This window comes from Toxoplasma gondii, chromosome IX, assembly GCF_000006565.2.
Source record: "Toxoplasma gondii ME49 chromosome IX, whole genome shotgun sequence".
Lineage (NCBI taxonomy): Eukaryota > Apicomplexa > Conoidasida > Eucoccidiorida > Sarcocystidae > Toxoplasma > Toxoplasma gondii.
This window is the reverse complement of record NC_031477.1, coordinates 5,391,050-5,406,573: the sequence shown is the minus strand read 5'-3', so window position 1 is coordinate 5,406,573 and position 15,524 is coordinate 5,391,050. Positions and strand designations below refer to the sequence as shown.

Below are 15,524 nucleotides of genomic sequence, written 5' to 3'. Positions count from 1 at the left end.
CTGAAAAGCCTGCAGACACCGTTCTGGGGTTTAGGCAGAGCTGAGTATACGTGTTGATCCTGCGAAGATCCCGCTGGATCTCCGTTTCTCGACAGGACTATGGTGGTACTTGTCCAGTGCTCACATCGCTTGTTGGCTGGCGCAGCGTTCTTAATCTCCCCCTCTTCGGTCACTCTTGTTTCCACCTCTTGGGTTCCTCCTCTCTGTCCCGTCCGAGGAAGTCTCATCCTGTCCGTTGTCCACGCGTCCTTTTCTCAAAGAAAATGTCGTTTGTCTCGTTTTTACGTAAAAGTTTCCTTATAGACACATTCTGTGGCGCGATCCGCCTCTAGCCTCTCTGGAACAAGTACCCCATTTGACGACTGTGTTTCCTTCACTGACATCTTGTAGCGCATCAACAACTGTCCGTCACCACCGGTGTTTTCTCGGCTTTTCGTCCTTCTCTTTCTGCATCAAATTTTCTTTCTTCGTACTGCATTCCATTTCACTCCCCTGGCCTTTTATGCCCCCTCCTCTACCGTTTAGCCTGCCTTCACATGTACTGTGCGGAATGCAAATACCGGCATATTCTGAACATGCGCACATCACATAGATACATGCCTATATGCATATATCCATGAGTATACGTGACCTGTGCCCGGTTCAGGTTACTTGGATTCCTGCTTTATAAAACACACTCTGTCTACCTCGAACAGCGGGTCTTTAAAAAGCACACATTCACTCCCTTTCCGTTCAGCTAGGTCCTTCTGAGTCCCCACAGGCACCCTTTGATCTTCCAAACGCCCCGTTGTTCTATCAGAAGTGCACTTAGCTTTAAACTTTTTGGGGTGTGGCATAAGCGTTGGTCAGTCGGTGAGTCTAGCCATAGGTGGTGGTATATGTGTCCTCGGTTCTCACGTTGGGCCACACCCCTCAGTTTCGGCAAACGAATTGAGAATCGCCAATTTGAAAGCTGTTACAACAACGTCATTACCTCTTCCGTACACAGCCAGGAAAAAAACGCGGTATCGCACGCTTTTTTCACGGTCGCCTGTCGAGAAGCTGCAGTTGCTACTCCATTCGCGGGACTTCGCCAGCGCGTTAGATGGGCTCGGGCGCCAGCCTATCTCGGAAAATTCCATCGTCCCTTTCTTCTCTTGAAGGAAACTGCGGCTCAGATGAATTATAGAAGTTTCTAGTGCGTGTTTCAACAAAGTTGCCTGGAAGGGCGCATTCGACGCAGTGTGCCTCTTTGGGGGAGAGTTTGTGCATGCATGCAAACCACGAAAACGGCGCTTGCCAGGTCAAAGCCCCTCACACTGTCACGCTCCGTTCGCTTCCTTTCAATACTTTGTTTTCCTCTTCTCCTTTCCACTGAAGCCCCCTTCGAGAGCAAAAGCGTTCGTGGTCTCTGGGACCTGCGAATCCTGTCTCCAGACACGACCAGTGTGTCAGTTGCACGCTCGGGCCGCCTCGCAGGGGTGTACATACAGCTCGGAGTTGCCCGCAGCCGCTGTCGCGACGCGTCTGCTGGAGCTGCCGTTTCTGCGTCTAGCCTTTGATTCCCTTCAGCGCGTTTTCCCTTTGTTCTCTATCGGCCACTTGTGCAGCCGCAGCGCTGTGTTTCTCCGCGGCCGCCACAAACTGCGCGTCGTTTCAGAATGCCTTCTCAACTCAAGAGGGAAGCCGGGGTACGTTGTCGACGAGCACCGCGAACCGAGAAAACTGAAACTTGACAGCCGAAGTGAATGCGCCAGCGCGGCGAGCGCGCCAAGTCACTCCTTCTGTCCTCTTCTGTCTCGGAAACATGACGTCGTACCCGAAAGAAACAACGAGCTACGGACGACCGGTCGAGGCTCGAATTCCGAGCTTGTCCGCAGTTGTGTAGTTTCTTGCCATGCAAAGCCGACGGCGGATCAGACTTCAAGCGGTGACTGAGGTGACGGTGGCTTGTGCGTCGCGCTGTTCAAAAGGAGGCGACGGTGGCCTTTTTGCCTCGTCAATTCTCAAAGAAATGAGGTTTCGTGTAAAGTCCCGCTGCACCGGAAAGAGCTCTCAATTTGCGTTCGTTCGCGGGAAAACGACTTGCATACTTCAATTTAGACTGGTTGAAAGAAGCTCCCATGTTCTCTACACACAAACAGCCGGCAGAGACGCAGAACCTTGGCTGTGCCTGTGCCACAAGCCACACCGTTTCCTGTGCAGTGTCACGCCTGTGAGAACAGAAGGGGAGGTGCATGCGTCGTGTTTTGAGCGAAGAATCGGGAAGCAGTGGTAGACCTTTCTGTGTTTCTATGCCAAAAAACTTTTATTTCTTTGTGCTCGACACCGCTCCCAGGAACCTCTCGTTGATGCGTGGTGAGCCGCAGCTAGCCGAAGATACACGAGGAAAGGGCGTTTCATTTTCCCTCCCTGTCACGACGAGGGGCACCCGGAATCCGTGCATCGCGCCGACAACCTTGCCGATGTAAAAACGATGTCTCAGGCTCCTGAGATCCAACGCTTTCAGCTGCCTGACTCACTCCCTTGGCGCACATTCGTCAACTTTTTTTGTCGTTTCGATTCGTCAGGAAGATCCGGTCGCAGCGGAGGCTCCGGGCGCCGCGGCGGAGTCGACCCCAGAAGTGCCGAAGAACGACGAACCTGTGAGGGAAGAGGACCTGCCGGAAGAGGAGGAAGAAGACGAAGGCGAGGAAGGCGGAGCCGCAGCTGGAGACAAGAAGAAAAAGAAGAAGAAGAAAAAGAAAAAGACGGCTGGTGCAGCAGACAAGACGGCGAACGGAGTCTGCGCACCCGGATCCGCGGCAGTTGCTGCTGCGAAGAAACAATCCGAGGAGAACTCGACAGTCCTGCGTCGCGTGAAAGAGTGGACCTCTTTCCCCGAAAAACAGACATGGCCGCCGACAAAGCCCATGCATGAAGTCTTCTCCGATGGCTTGTACCCGCCAGGTGCGTCTTCCGGACAGACGGTCCAGAGCCAGCGTGTTCGGGGCCTTCTTGCCATTCGGCGGTCCGCGCCACACTCGCTTGGGGCGTACAGACACCCGCAGCGGACGGACCGTCAGTGTGCCTGAAGTGCAGACTGTGGGCAGTTCAAAGGCTGTGCGAATGCTTCTTTTGAGAGCCGCCTCGAACCGCTGCTTTGACAAGAGACACCGAATGCAGAAAGCCTTGATGCAGGGTCGACATGGTCAACACCGTGCCACTCTGGGGAGTGTGTGTGTCTGCACACCCGAGCTAGGTAGAGGGGGATATGCGCCTGCCGCGCCTGGAAGCCACTGCGCGCATGCACACGATGGAGTCTGTGCGTTCTTCTCGAAACTCGTCAGGCGAAATCCGACAAACCAAGCGGACGACTGCGGCGGAAGATCGCGAGGCGGTGCGCTTGGAGGCAGTCGACATCCAAGCAATCCGCCAGGCCGCCGAATGCCATCGCCAGGTGCGCGTCATACTTTTTTCGGGTCGACACACTTGCGTGTCTCTCTCCTGTTCTTCTCCTCTCTGCATGCATACGCATTTCTGTACACCCTGCCACATTATATATTTATATATTTATTTGTTTTTGACTAATTTTTGCATGTGTAGAGATGCAGATTCATGGACAGCTGTGAGGTAGGTCGTTGTCGAGCCTGTCGCGAGCCCAGGTCTCGGACAGAGCCGAGCCGGCGGTGGTGCGTCGCCCGCGTCAGGTGCCGATGGAGGCGTGTATCCGTGCTGTTCCGCATCTCCCTAGAGTGTCAAGACACACCCGTTCGCTTCCCCGCGTCCCGACCCCGTTTCTTTCCTCTCTAGTCGTATTTGGCGAGGAGGCGGTCCAGCAGAGTCGAAGTTGTCACTTTTCCGGTCGGGGTGAAAGCCGAACAGTGTCAAGACCCGTGTGGATTCAGTAGGCGTCTGAGAGTCAGAGCTCGTGGTTTGGGGGGCGGGAGTTTCTCTTCACACGTCGCTGAGACCATTTGCAAGCCCTCGCATCGATTGCCAAGTGAGGCGTCTGTCGCATTTCTCGGTCGCGTTTCCTGGGATTGCAGGTGCGGCGGTACATCCAAGGCGTCGCGCGCCCAGGTGTGAAGCTGGTTGATCTGTGTCGTTCGCTGGAGGCGAAGTCGAAGGAACTGATTGCAGCGCACAAACTGGACCGCGGCTGGGGCTTCCCTACCGGCTGTTCCCTGAACAACTGTGCAGCGCACTATACACCGAATCCCGGAGACAATCGAGTGCTCGAGCAAGGTAGGCTCGACGGAAAGAGCACGCGACTATGGGGCGTTCACGGCGGAATGGCTTGCCGTCGCTTGTTGTCTGCATGCCCTTTGTGCCGGCTTCGCATGCGAGGTGGACATCCACGTGGAGACGGAGACCAGCGCGTTTCAAAGGGCAGAGACTCGAGGCTCGCAGGTGTCTCTCTCTTCGTGCCTACTGTTGCAAAGTCGACAAGTTTTTGTCGGCTTCCAACATAAGCCGAGAGAACGAAATGGTCGAGGGAGCGCCCGCAGGCTCTGACCAACAGGGCCTCGGTGCTCGTTCTCGATGAAGCGACTGCGCACCTGGACGCGGAAAACGCGCGATGTCTTCTAGACACTCGGGACGGGAGGGATCAGAAGAAAGCAGAAGAGCCGCGGAAAGAAGAAAGGCGCCGCAATCGCCGGGGCGGAGACTTGCGATCGGAAAAGCGAGAAGGACAAGCCGAGGAGACAGAGAGAGAGCTGAGGCGGAGAGAGAGAAAGACGAGGGGGAAAGCCGCTGAACAGGGCAAGAATTGAGCCGAGGAAGAAACGGTGGGACGAAGCCGATCTCGCGATTCAACAGAGAGGCGCCTTCGGGCTGCTGTCGGCAAGCCTCCGCGTGGCTGGGGTGTATGGACACTGGAGAGATTCTCGGGGTGGAAGAGGCGCTCAATAAAGCGATCGTGAAGACTGGAAAGAGGGTGCTGCGGATTTCGACATCGGCGACTGTTACCGCTCGACGCATGCGTCTGACTGGAGGACCAGGTGCGCGTACACCTCAACGCGGTTGTGTGTTGCGTTTTTCTTTTTGCAGGCGACATCTGCAAGCTGGACTTCGGAGTTCAAGTTGGTGGCCGCATTATCGATTGCGCGTTCTCGATTGCCTTTGACGAAAAGTTCGACAGCCTCATTCAAGCGACGCAAGTACGTTTTTTCTCATCTTTTTTTTGGCATCGTTTTTTCTTTTCTCTGGCGCTCTCTTCGTCTTCTCTCGCGCCGCGTCTCTTACCACGATCTGCCTCAGTGCTCGCTGAGGCACCTCCCCGCGTTCCCCGTCGTCGTTTCTTCAGTCGTCGGGTCTGCCTTTGCCTTCTCGTGTTGATGGTTTGTCTCTTTCCCTGGTTTCCAGATCAGGAAGTCGTTCCCTATTCGTCTCTCACCTCCCCCTAGAATGTCTGCTCAAAATGTTTCGGTGTTCTGCAGAGAATTCCTGCGTAGAAAGCACATTTTCGTTACGCTTCTGCGCCTTTTAGATCAATGCTCAAAGTTTCCAACGTGTCAAGACCCTGCGAAGAGGGACCGCGGCAGGTTTTCTTGCCTCCGTTGCGACTCAGATGCTTTACCTAGATTCGCTTTTCGCTGTCAGGTTGCCTCTCTGCTGCGTCTCGATTGCGGTTGTTCTCCGCAGCGCTGGTGGTTGTTCTGCCGGTGACGCTCGTACTTTGTCGTCGGGTGCTGTTTTTCAGGATGGAACAAACGTCGGCATTTCGCACGCAGGAGCGGACGCCCGCCTTTCGGAGATTGGCGGCTTCATCCAAGAAGCAATTGAAAGTTACGAGATGGAAATCGACGGGAAGATGGTGCCGATAAAGTCCATCCGCAACCTGACAGGACATTCCATCGACCTGTACAGAATCCACGCAGGTGCGAACCAAGAAAAGCGAAGAAGCGGGGAAAGCGGCTGCAAACAGAGGGGACCTGCTGTAGGGCAGCGGCAAATGCACACACGGAAACTGGCCCAGAAAAGAAGAAACGCGCGAACAGACAGAGAAAATGCTAAAAAATAGAAAAAATAAACAGAAGAAAAATCAAAACTCCGTTTCTACTCGTGTTTTGCTGCGATAGTTTAGAATGCCCATGCAGTGGCATGGACATGTTCCGTCAGAACCCGTGCATGCAGATGTAGACGTAGATCTACGGATATAGCGCCGCAAGCTACTTAAAAGATGTATACAGATTCCCACTCTGTCGAGGAGCACACATTTTCAGAGAGAAATTCAAGTTGAAGTCGGGGACTCGACGCAAAAAATCACGTTCATATACATGCGTCTACAGAGTGCACCGTCTCCCGGAATTTTCTTCTTCTTAGCACAACATGCGCACATGTATGTATGTATGTATGTATATATATATATATATGTATATATATATATATGTATACACGTGAATGCAGTGTGAAAGACTGTCTTGTTTTTTAGGAAAGTCAGTGCCGATCGTCAAGGCGCCGGGAGGGCAGACAAGTCACGCGCCGTCGAACATCATGGAAGAGGGGGAGGTGTATGCGATCGAGACTTTTGCGTCAACGGGACGTGCTCACGTTTCTGAGGAAAACGACTGCTCTCACTACATGAAAGACGCGCATGCACAGTTCGCCGCACTGCGTTTGAAGAGCGCGAAAGATCTCCTCAAAGTCATTGACGACGTAGGCGGAAGGAAAACTCCTCACACCAGAAAAACCCAGCTGTCGCCAGAGATCCGCGGCCACACTCGGCAGCATACATATAAACATATATACATATATATATATATATATACATATACATATATACATATATATATATATATATATATATATATTTGCAAGACACCTGATGAGAGTACATGGTCCATTTCGTTTGATAACACCTATGCGCATATGCATATATATATATATAGATAGATAGATTTCCATGTATGTACATGTTTGTGTCCATACCTATACATTTATATACATATACATATTATGCGTGTATCTGCTTTTATATATACGTATATGTATATATATATTTTAAAGCGGATTTGTGTATACGAATCCTTTTAGGGGGTTTGTGTGTTTTCTGCGCAGAACTTTGGAACTTTGGCCTTTTGCCGACGCTGGCTAGAAGATCTGGGGTGTACGCACCACCTGCTGGCGCTGAAGCAACTGGTGGAGAAGCAGATCGTCTGTCCGTATCCACCTCTAAGCGACGTTCGCGGTTCCTTCACGTCGCAGATGGAGCACACTGTCTTCATCGGCAAGAACTCTGTCGAGGTCGTTTCTCGCGGAGACGACTTCTGAGGAACGGAGGAAAAAGAGAATCGAAAAGACTCAAGAGGCTCCTGGGCGCATGGCGAGTCGCTGGAAAGGGAGTGCCTCCAGCAGCGGAACTGTGCTAGGAAATCGCGATTTGTGCGCATCTTTCTGTCCGTGTGGAAACACTCTGTCAACCGTGCAATCCCTCTGCAAACCTCTTGCTTGAAGGAAGTCCCCAGCTGCACAGAGCTCTAGCAATCCTGGTGGAGAGAAGTCCTGAGTCGAGAGATGCGGAGACGGAGAAAATCCGAGCTTCCGCCCCTGCGAGAACGAGAAGAGACGAACTTCTTCAAAAGACTGCTATTTCGTCTGCTTGCTTCGGTGAAGGAACGACCCCGCTAGACTGTTGGGTAACGCTGAAGCTCGCGTGGAAGCCAGCGACGCACTCGGTTGCGTTAGCGAGAGATCCTGACAAGGCGAAGAAGCCCGCTTGTCCTCGCCGGACCTAGACACAGCTTTGGAAAAGACACAGCTTTGGAAAAGACACAGTTTTGGAAACGGACAGCCGTGAGCAACTCTCCACAGCAGCTACGAAACCCCTTCAGGTGTCTGTACACCCGGATCCGCCTCCGCGCTCTGCTGACTCGCGGGTCGCCACATCTTCAGAGATCGTTTCAAGCGTGTGTCGTGCGTTCTCGTTCGCGGCATTCTTCATTCCTCGGGGCAGTGAATACAGTGGCAAACTCACACGGATGTACTGACACATTTATATTTGGAGTGCATGCAAATACCAACAATTACATGTATATATATATATATATATTGTTTATCTATGCATACACCTACATGTAGTTCCATGAAAAGCGGAAGATGTGAATCTTGTACATCCAGACATACATATATATATATATATTATATATATATATTATATATATAAATATATAGTGTATACGCATATAGCGGTTTATCTGTGTGTATCTCTATGTCTCTGAATAGAAGCAGACGTGAATGCACCTCGAGTATTGAGGTAGCTTGGAGGCACTGTGTATTAAGGCAAGGAGAGAGAAGAGTGTCAGTGAACTTTCTGTTGTATGTTCAGAGAGGAGACAGATCTATTTGAGGAAATTGCCTCCTCGTTTCTGTAGCTCATCGAACGCTCGCCATCTCGGCTGTCTCTTCGACCACGGTCTTCGTCTTTCAAGGAAAAAAAATATAAGAGTCACACTTCTGTCTCTTCTGTTGAAAGACGCGCCTTCCACGCATTGCGAATCCGAAATAAAAGCATATATATATATATATGCATATTGGTGTAGATGTATGTAGATTTATGTAGATATAGCGGAATGTATATATAGGCTTGTTTGCACATCAACACATGTCATCACATGCACGTCTACAATAGACGAAAGACATGTTTAGAGATAGACGCACTTTCCTACACATTGCGAGTATAATATATATGTATATATATATATATATGAATACAGTGTATGTTTGTATACGACGACGCGCGTTACATGCGCATCTATAATTAAACGTTTTGAACAACACACATTTCTTCTGAGTACTCCCATCCGAAGTGACCCGCGCAGATCTGCGGATGACAAACGACGTGAGATCTCTCGGCTGGCTGCAGAGCGCGCGGGGACACCCATCCACGCTCCCACAGGCCCACCAGGTGTACATACACCACTCTGAACAGAGGGAAACAAGCTAGTGCTTCTCGAATTCGCCACTTTACTTTCCTCTGTCTTCTTCTCTGACCTTGAAAACTTCTTCCAGAGGGCGCGTGTGCTGAGGCAGCCAGTCCTGGTGACAAGCAGCTTTGATGTACCATATCAGATCCACCCTGTCCTGGACACAGTTATCGAGAAAACAACGGAACAGTAGCTCCGACGCACATTTACATATATATATATATATACACCTCTACGCATATATATATGTATACCTCTACAGATATCTCTCCAGCTAGATACACGGGCAAAAAAACACTTACACAGTTACATGTGGATACATACTTGCCTACATAACTACGCTTACATACATGCATATGTATACACGCTCGTACAAGAGAAAGTATAATTGAAGCACGACTGTTTTGAAAGTGAGGATGTGTGGATTTGCAGGGTCTGATGGAGGTACGGAAGACGAAGTTCGAAAGAGACAAGCGGAAGAAAGGCAGAGACTGCTGAAGCTCCAGAGAACACTCTACAGGATACGGGGAATTCACTAGAGGCCACACCCTTTAACTCTATACGCCGCAAATAACACTGCGTGCAGTTCAGAGACATTCACATAATAAGAATAAACTTACACGTTTAAACATATATATATATATATTGACACATGCATATATATATATATATATATAGGTATATACGTGTGTATGTACCTACTTATGGGCTTTGCTTGACAGATGGACAGAAAAGCGAACCGTATGCGAGTGTCGGGTATGCATGGAGGAGGAGGGAAGGAGAGGAATCGACGAAAAGAAAGAAAGAGAGGAACGGAAGGCAAGAAAGCTGGGCGGAGAAATAGCGAGAAGAAAGGAGAGGTGGATCGAGAACTCGAGGAAACGGAAAGAGAGCTCCAGATGGAAAGAGAGAGACAAGGAGACATGGAACGACGAATGCATAGAGAGGCAGCTCACCTGCCACTCACTGAGGCCTCTGAAGTTCATGCTGATTGCATGCTCTGCAAAGGCGCGAGGATTCTTCAAGTACCGCATCAAGGTGATGTCTGGAGAAAAAGACAGAAGTGACACACACGAGTGAAGACAGAGTGTGGGAAGAGGGAGAAAAACGGAGGAGAAAAAGCAGAACAGCAGAGATAACAAGAGAGAGGACGAGAGAGAGAACACGGAAGCCGGAGGGGAAAGAAGCGGGTGAAGGGGAACACCAACGGGGATAGCGCGTGAGGAGGCGTTTGCGAGGGAAGGAAGGAAACAGAGACAACAGTCGAGGAGAGAAGAACGGTCTTTGCTTTCGAGAAGAAAGCTCCTCTCCACTTCGCTTCCAACGTTGTCATTCTGTACCTGTCCAGACAACGCCACTTTCTTTCATGGTGGGGGAGGACGGCAGCAGCGAGTTCCGAGGTTGCGCCCCCGCTGTTCTTCCATATAAGCCGTACAGCGAAGGTCCCAGCTGAGAAAAAAAACAGTGAAAAAAATCCACCTCATTCACCTATCCCAACTGAGAGACAAAGATACAAATGTACATCTACATCCAAGCACGCAGATGCCCACTGAGGCACCCGTATCTGCCTAGAGAGTTAGAAATGCAAACACATGCAAGCAAATCCATATATATATATATATATATATATAGGCAGCCGCGCATAGACAGATTTAGACGGACATAGACAGAGAGATAGACGGGAACTCGTACATGGATATATATATATATATGTAGAGAGATGACTAGTTACTGATAGATATGTATATCTGTGCGTAGACACACACACACACACAAATATAAGTATGTCTGTGTCAATGCGTATGACTGACGAGAGTGCATCCTGAAGCTTGGATGTTGTACTGGTTAATGCAGTGGCACTGAGCACAGTGTTTTTTGAAGAGGATCCTTCCGCGCTCGACGTCTCCGTCGGGCAGGACGAAATCGTCTGGAACATCGTCGTCGCTGAACGCGCGTCGCCTCTGTTGGGAGCTTCCCGGTTCTCTCGAGTTCCGCGACATTGCGCAGCAGAGAAACGGACAGGAGAGCGGGCAGAGAGAGAAGGGAGAACGACGAGACGAGAGGCAAGAGCTGGCGACTAACTGGTGGACCCCGCATAGCGAGAGGAAAAAAGCGAACAGAGGCAGCGGTTCGAGCAGAGAGGAAGCCAGCAATCGGAAGAGAAAGCAACGAGACAACGGAAGAGGCAAGAAGAAAATGTCGGAGCGAGAAAGGAAGGAAAGAAGAGGAAGAAGAGAGGAAGGCGCGAGGAGAGAAGGAAGAGAGAGAAGGAGAGAAAAGAGTGGGAAGAGGAGGAAGAGAGAGAGAAAAGGAAGAGAGAGAAGGAAAACAGGAAGAGAGAGAAGAGGAGCGAGAAGGAAATAAACAGGGGATGCAGGAAGAACACAGGAGACTCGGGGATCCCCAAGCGACCAGAAAGACGGAGGAACAGATATTCGAAAATCGGTTAGATGTAAGCTGGCAGATGTGCAAAGGCAAGTGATGCGCGACTTCCAAGATCCACCAAGTCCTTCCGCGCGGGGCTACAGAGTCTCCGGCGCAGGGTCTTCTCTGAAAACAAGAAGCGTGCGTTGGACGGCTGCAGAAAGAAGCAAACGCGAAACGGAGCAAACGCGAAAAAACGAGAGAGACGGTAAGCCGATATAGGAGAGAGGAACAGAAGCCGTCTGAGAGTGTCTCTTGCTTTCTGATCTGCGCCGCGACGCTGCGAAGGGTTACTAGATGTTGCTCGTCGCGTTCTCCCTGCGACGCTGAAAAGAAATGGAAACCGTCTACAGTTTTGTGAGAAAAGCCACTGAAAGGACCTGCAGTCGGGCGCAAAGTTTCCAACGCTGTCGGGCAGACGGACGGCCGCGCAGACGCGGCGCTCTGCCGGTTCTGAGGTGCACGTCTCTGTTTGCTCTGTTTGTCTCGCATGCGAAGACTCTCGAGAGTTTCGGCAGGTTTTACGGCTTTCCAAGAAGCCTTTTTCCGCATGTGTTCGTCGCGACTGAGAGCGAGAGGAGTCGCCCACTCTGCGAAGGGAAAAAACCGCGAGAAACGCGACGCTTTTTTCGGGCGCGGAGGGGACCGTCCGGCGCTCGAGCAGAAGTGTGCCGAGTTCCCTTTGTGCCATGGTTCTTTTGAGCTCCTTCACTCTTTCCAACTCGCGGTGTGCGCCATTCCTCTCTGTGCCCGCCAGAAGCTCCAGTGTATGTACACCCCAAGTCGACCGTCGGGTGTCGATACACCTGAGCGAGTTCGTGGCGGCCAAAAACCCACGCGGCGGGCAGAACGGACAGAACAGTCCACATCTGTTTTTATCTGGATGTCCTTGTTCCGATTTTTTTAGTCCTGTTTTCCTTGGCAAAACTCAGGTTCTCTCTGCTGCGGCGTCTCGGCACTCCTGGGCCCTGCAGGGCGTCTGCCTGTTCATTTCTTTTGATAGATTCCTTCACACTTCTGTTTTTCTTTTGCCTCTGTGCTTGGTTCTGGCTCTCCATCTCCCTTGGTTCTCTCTGGACGGCTTTCTCCAACTCTTTCCGACGTCACCTTTTCCTGCTTTCTTTGCCCTGCTCTCAGACCTTGTTTTCTGACTCGAAACTCTGCCTTCTTCTTTCTTCTCCCTTTCTTCGTTCTCCTCCCGTCCTTCGTCCTCTGTCACTTCCGTTTGTCTCGACAATGGCCTCCTCTCCAAAGGCTGCAGAACTCGAGCCGGAACAGTCGGCCGCCGCGACCGGCCGCTTCTCCTCGCCTTGGGGGCACACGTCGCTGAGCTCCTCAGACCTTCCCTCTTCCCTCGATGAAGACTCTCCAGAAGACGGCGCCAGTGTCGACGACGCGAGTCCGGAGGCGGCCCGCGACCCTCGCCTCCTTGCCGCTCAGACTGCCCAGCTGATGCTCGCTGCCTCTTCTCCCTCGGTGTTCCCCTTCCCTGTCCTCAGCGCAGACGCAGAACAGTCGCTGCGAGACCGAGGGAGGAGCCCGCGAGAGCAGGAAGGAAGACAAGAACACAGAGAAGCAGACAGACAAGGTGGCGGAAGCCTTTCGAAGGAGAGAAGAAGCCACGGAGAGAGCTTCGACACATCTGGACGTCGCACCGCAGCTGAGGAGGCGGGAAGTTTGCCTCTGTGCGCGAGTAGGGATTGTGTGGTGAAAGGCCCTGCGCCGATGGGCCTGGCGGAAGCTGGGGAGTCTCTGATTGCGAGTGCGGCAGCCGGCTTCGACAGTCTCCTGGCGTCTTCGACGCTGCCTCTGCGGCCTTCTCTGGAGCAGGAAGAGGCTCGGCGGACTCTGCATGCGTCGCGAATGGGCGTGCTCCTCGCAGGCGACCGAGAAGATCCAGGCAGGTCCCTGCGGCTCCGCAGCTCCGCCGGCCTGCCTCGAGATGACGTTCCGAGGCGCGGCGAAGCCAGCGGCGAGGGCGCAACAAACTCCGCAAGAAGCCTGCACGCAGACGCGCTGCAGAAAGCACCGGATGCGCTCTCTGCGAACTTTCCGCGGCCTCGCGGAGACAGTCCAGACTCGATCACCGTCAGACCCTTCCGGTCGGAGGACGCGGAGGCGGTGAAGCAGCTGTGCTACAGACACTTTCGCTCTCTGACGCTGCCCTCGGTCTGCTTCTGGATCTGCCACCATAGCATCGACTTGCTCGCTCTGTTCGTCATCGCGCTGTGCTTCATCTCCTTGTCGCAAGTCCTCCTCGCAGGCCTCCTCTTCTTCGGCTACCTCCTCCTCCGCGGCGTCTGGGAGTTCGAAATGTACATCCGCCGAGACTGCCAAGACCTCGGCGACGTCTCGCAGAGCTACATGAGCAGCAAGGCCAGCGGCTTCTGGGTCGCCGAGCGCGTCCAGAGAGATCCGCGCAACCCCGAGCGAACCACGGTAAGCGCGCGACGGAGGCTCGGGGAGCTCAGACGGAGAAGACGCGGGAGTTCGGGGAAGGGAACTGAGACAGAAGAATGAGCCAAGAGCGGTCGCCGGACGCGGCCTTGACGAAGGAGGCCCGTGTTGTAGAAGAATTCGTGAGAAGGGCGTCTCCAAATACACAGGCAGAGAGAAAGAGAGAGAGACTTGAAGAACGTATGCATAGAGAAACACAGAGAGGCGAGGTGCAAATCTCCAACACAGACACACAAAGGATGAGGGCGATAACGACAGTCTTGTGACGGGTACTTGAAGGATCGTGTCGAGAGTCCCCAGAGAGAGAAGCGTGAGAGAACTCTGTTTCCTTTCCGCAGCGCCGGCTCGCAGGATGCATCGGCTTGGCGCCTCTTCAGAACGACAACAAAACTGCGCAACTCGTGAGTTGACCACTCTCGCTTCTTCTCATCTGGATTCCTTCTCGTCTCTCCTTCTCCTCTCGCTTCTGATATCTCTCTCTCCTTCTGTCGCTTCTTATATATATCTCTCTCTCCTTCTGTCGCTTCTTATATATATCTCTCTCTCCTTCTGTCGCTTCTTTTATCTCTCTCGCTCCTTCTCCTGTCTGGTCTTCTCTGTCCCCTTTCTCTTCTCTCCACTTGACCCGCTTCCCTCGGTTTCTGCGTCAGGTCCGTCTCGTCGTGGATCGCTCGCTGCGTCGGCAGCATATCGGTTCCCTCCTCCTCAACACATTCATCAACTACGCGGTGCAGCAGCACTACTCTGTCGTCCGTCTATACACCAACAACTTGAACAATGACTCCATTCGCTTCGCCAAAACAAAGGGCTTCGAGCTGCAGCAAGTCGTTCGAAGAGGACTCATGCGAGGTCAAAAACAACACAAAAAAGAAAAGTCACACGGAAATACAGACGTATATATATATATATATATATATATATATATGTATACAAACGCGCGTATTTGTGCGCATGTATGCACATGTAGACACATATATAGACGCCTGTGTATCCCTGTATACATAGATGTATATATATATATATATATATAGAGAGAGAGAGAGAGAGAGAGACGTAGCGACGGCTAAGTGCGTCGATATACTCACGTATGCGTAGCTTTTTATATGCATATTTGCGCGTGTGTATGTGGATGCTTATGTTCATCAGAGACGTCTTTTTACGCAGAATCACTGCATGCGATCTGTGTACATTTGGGAAGAGAAAATTGGTTTGTTTTTGGAACGGAATTGGTTGTTCGTTGTGTGCAGGCGATTTGCTCAAGTGGCAGAAGAAGCTGGAAGCACCTGGTGTGACTCAGCGGAGATCGCGTGCGTTCAATCTTCCCTCCTCCATCCTCGACTGATGTTCTGGATTTTTGTGTGAATTTCTTTCCTTTTCTGGTCTCGTTTTCTTTTCTCCTTGTGCAGTTTCTCTCGCGCGTCGTGCCACAATGGGAGCTTTCTTCTTTCTTCTCTCTCTTTTCTTTCTTCTCTCTCCTCTCGTCTTCCTCGCGTTCCGTCGTCCGCCGCATCGGCTGCTTGTCTCGAGGCGGTGTGCCTCCCCCGCTCGTTTGCATTCGTCGTCTCCTCTTGAGTCTAAGGCAGCGGCCTCGTCTTTTTTCTTTCGGGGCTGCCGCATTATGTCGAGGGAGGCCATTCGCGCCTTCTCTCAGCTCTGTTCAACTCTTCTGTGTTTGACAGTTCATCCCTGTCCTGCGCGGCGCAGTGCCTAAAACGTAAACAGCGCCTCTCTGCGTGAGCGCACTCTCAGTTTCCA

General features: G+C 51.8%; 3 protein-coding genes across 3 annotated transcripts; 2 read left to right on the top strand and 1 right to left on the bottom strand.

Annotated features, from left to right (window-relative positions):
• The first annotated feature begins 555 nt into the window (after positions 1-555).
• TGME49_305460 (methionine aminopeptidase 2, putative) lies at positions 556-8,403 on the top strand. Its single transcript, XM_002370288.2, has 8 exons — positions 556-1,670; positions 2,550-2,928; positions 3,309-3,418; positions 4,008-4,206; positions 5,014-5,123; positions 5,666-5,843; positions 6,398-6,621; positions 7,024-8,403. Exons 1-8 carry the CDS (start codon positions 1,641-1,643, stop codon positions 7,234-7,236), a joined length of 1,443 nt encoding a protein of 480 aa, XP_002370329.1. The 5' UTR covers positions 556-1,640; the 3' UTR covers positions 7,237-8,403.
• TGME49_305455 (hypothetical protein) lies at positions 7,316-11,629 on the bottom strand. The gene is made up of 6 exons (XM_018782446.1): positions 10,756-11,629; positions 10,229-10,337; positions 9,845-9,933; positions 8,956-9,040; positions 7,638-7,706; positions 7,316-7,512 (listed from the first exon to the last, which is right to left on the bottom strand). Exons 1-6 carry the CDS (start codon positions 10,822-10,824, stop codon positions 7,382-7,384), a joined length of 552 nt encoding a protein of 183 aa, XP_018636136.1. The 5' UTR covers positions 10,825-11,629; the 3' UTR covers positions 7,316-7,381.
• Positions 11,630-11,826: 197 nt separating this feature from the next.
• On the top strand, positions 11,827-15,495 carry TGME49_305450 (acetyltransferase, GNAT family protein). The gene is made up of 4 exons (XM_002370287.2): positions 11,827-13,751; positions 14,108-14,170; positions 14,420-14,618; positions 15,017-15,495. The coding sequence occupies exons 1-4, from the start codon at positions 12,549-12,551 to the stop codon at positions 15,109-15,111; spliced, it is 1,560 nt and encodes a 519-aa protein (XP_002370328.1). The 5' UTR covers positions 11,827-12,548; the 3' UTR covers positions 15,112-15,495.
• Positions 15,496-15,524: the final 29 nt, after the last annotated feature.

Coding starts and splice junctions, on each gene's coding strand:
- TGME49_305460 (XM_002370288.2), top strand. CDS start 1,641: ATGCCTTCTCAACTCAAGAGGGAAGCCGGG. Junction 4,207..5,013: donor CAATCGAGTGCTCGAGCAAG/GTAGGCTCGACG, acceptor TTCTTTTTGCAG/GCGACATCTGCAAGCTGGAC. Junction 6,622..7,023: donor TCCTCAAAGTCATTGACGAC/GTAGGCGGAAGG, acceptor TTTTCTGCGCAG/AACTTTGGAACTTTGGCCTT.
- TGME49_305455 (XM_018782446.1), bottom strand. CDS start 10,824: ATGTTCCAGACGATTTCGTCCTGCCCGACGGAGACGTCGAGCGCGGAA. Junction 10,338..10,755: donor GATCCTCTTCAAAAAACACT/GTGCTCAGTGCC, acceptor TTTTTTTCTCAG/CTGGGACCTTCGCTGTACGG. Junction 9,041..9,844: donor GAGGCCTCAGTGAGTGGCAG/GTGAGCTGCCTC, acceptor TGTCCAGGACAG/GGTGGATCTGATATGGTACA.
- TGME49_305450 (XM_002370287.2), top strand. CDS start 12,549: ATGGCCTCCTCTCCAAAGGCTGCAGAACTCGAGCCGGAACAGTCGGCC. Junction 13,752..14,107: donor GCAACCCCGAGCGAACCACG/GTAAGCGCGCGA, acceptor TCCTTTCCGCAG/CGCCGGCTCGCAGGATGCAT. Junction 14,619..15,016: donor TCGAAGAGGACTCATGCGAG/GTCAAAAACAAC, acceptor CGTTGTGTGCAG/GCGATTTGCTCAAGTGGCAG.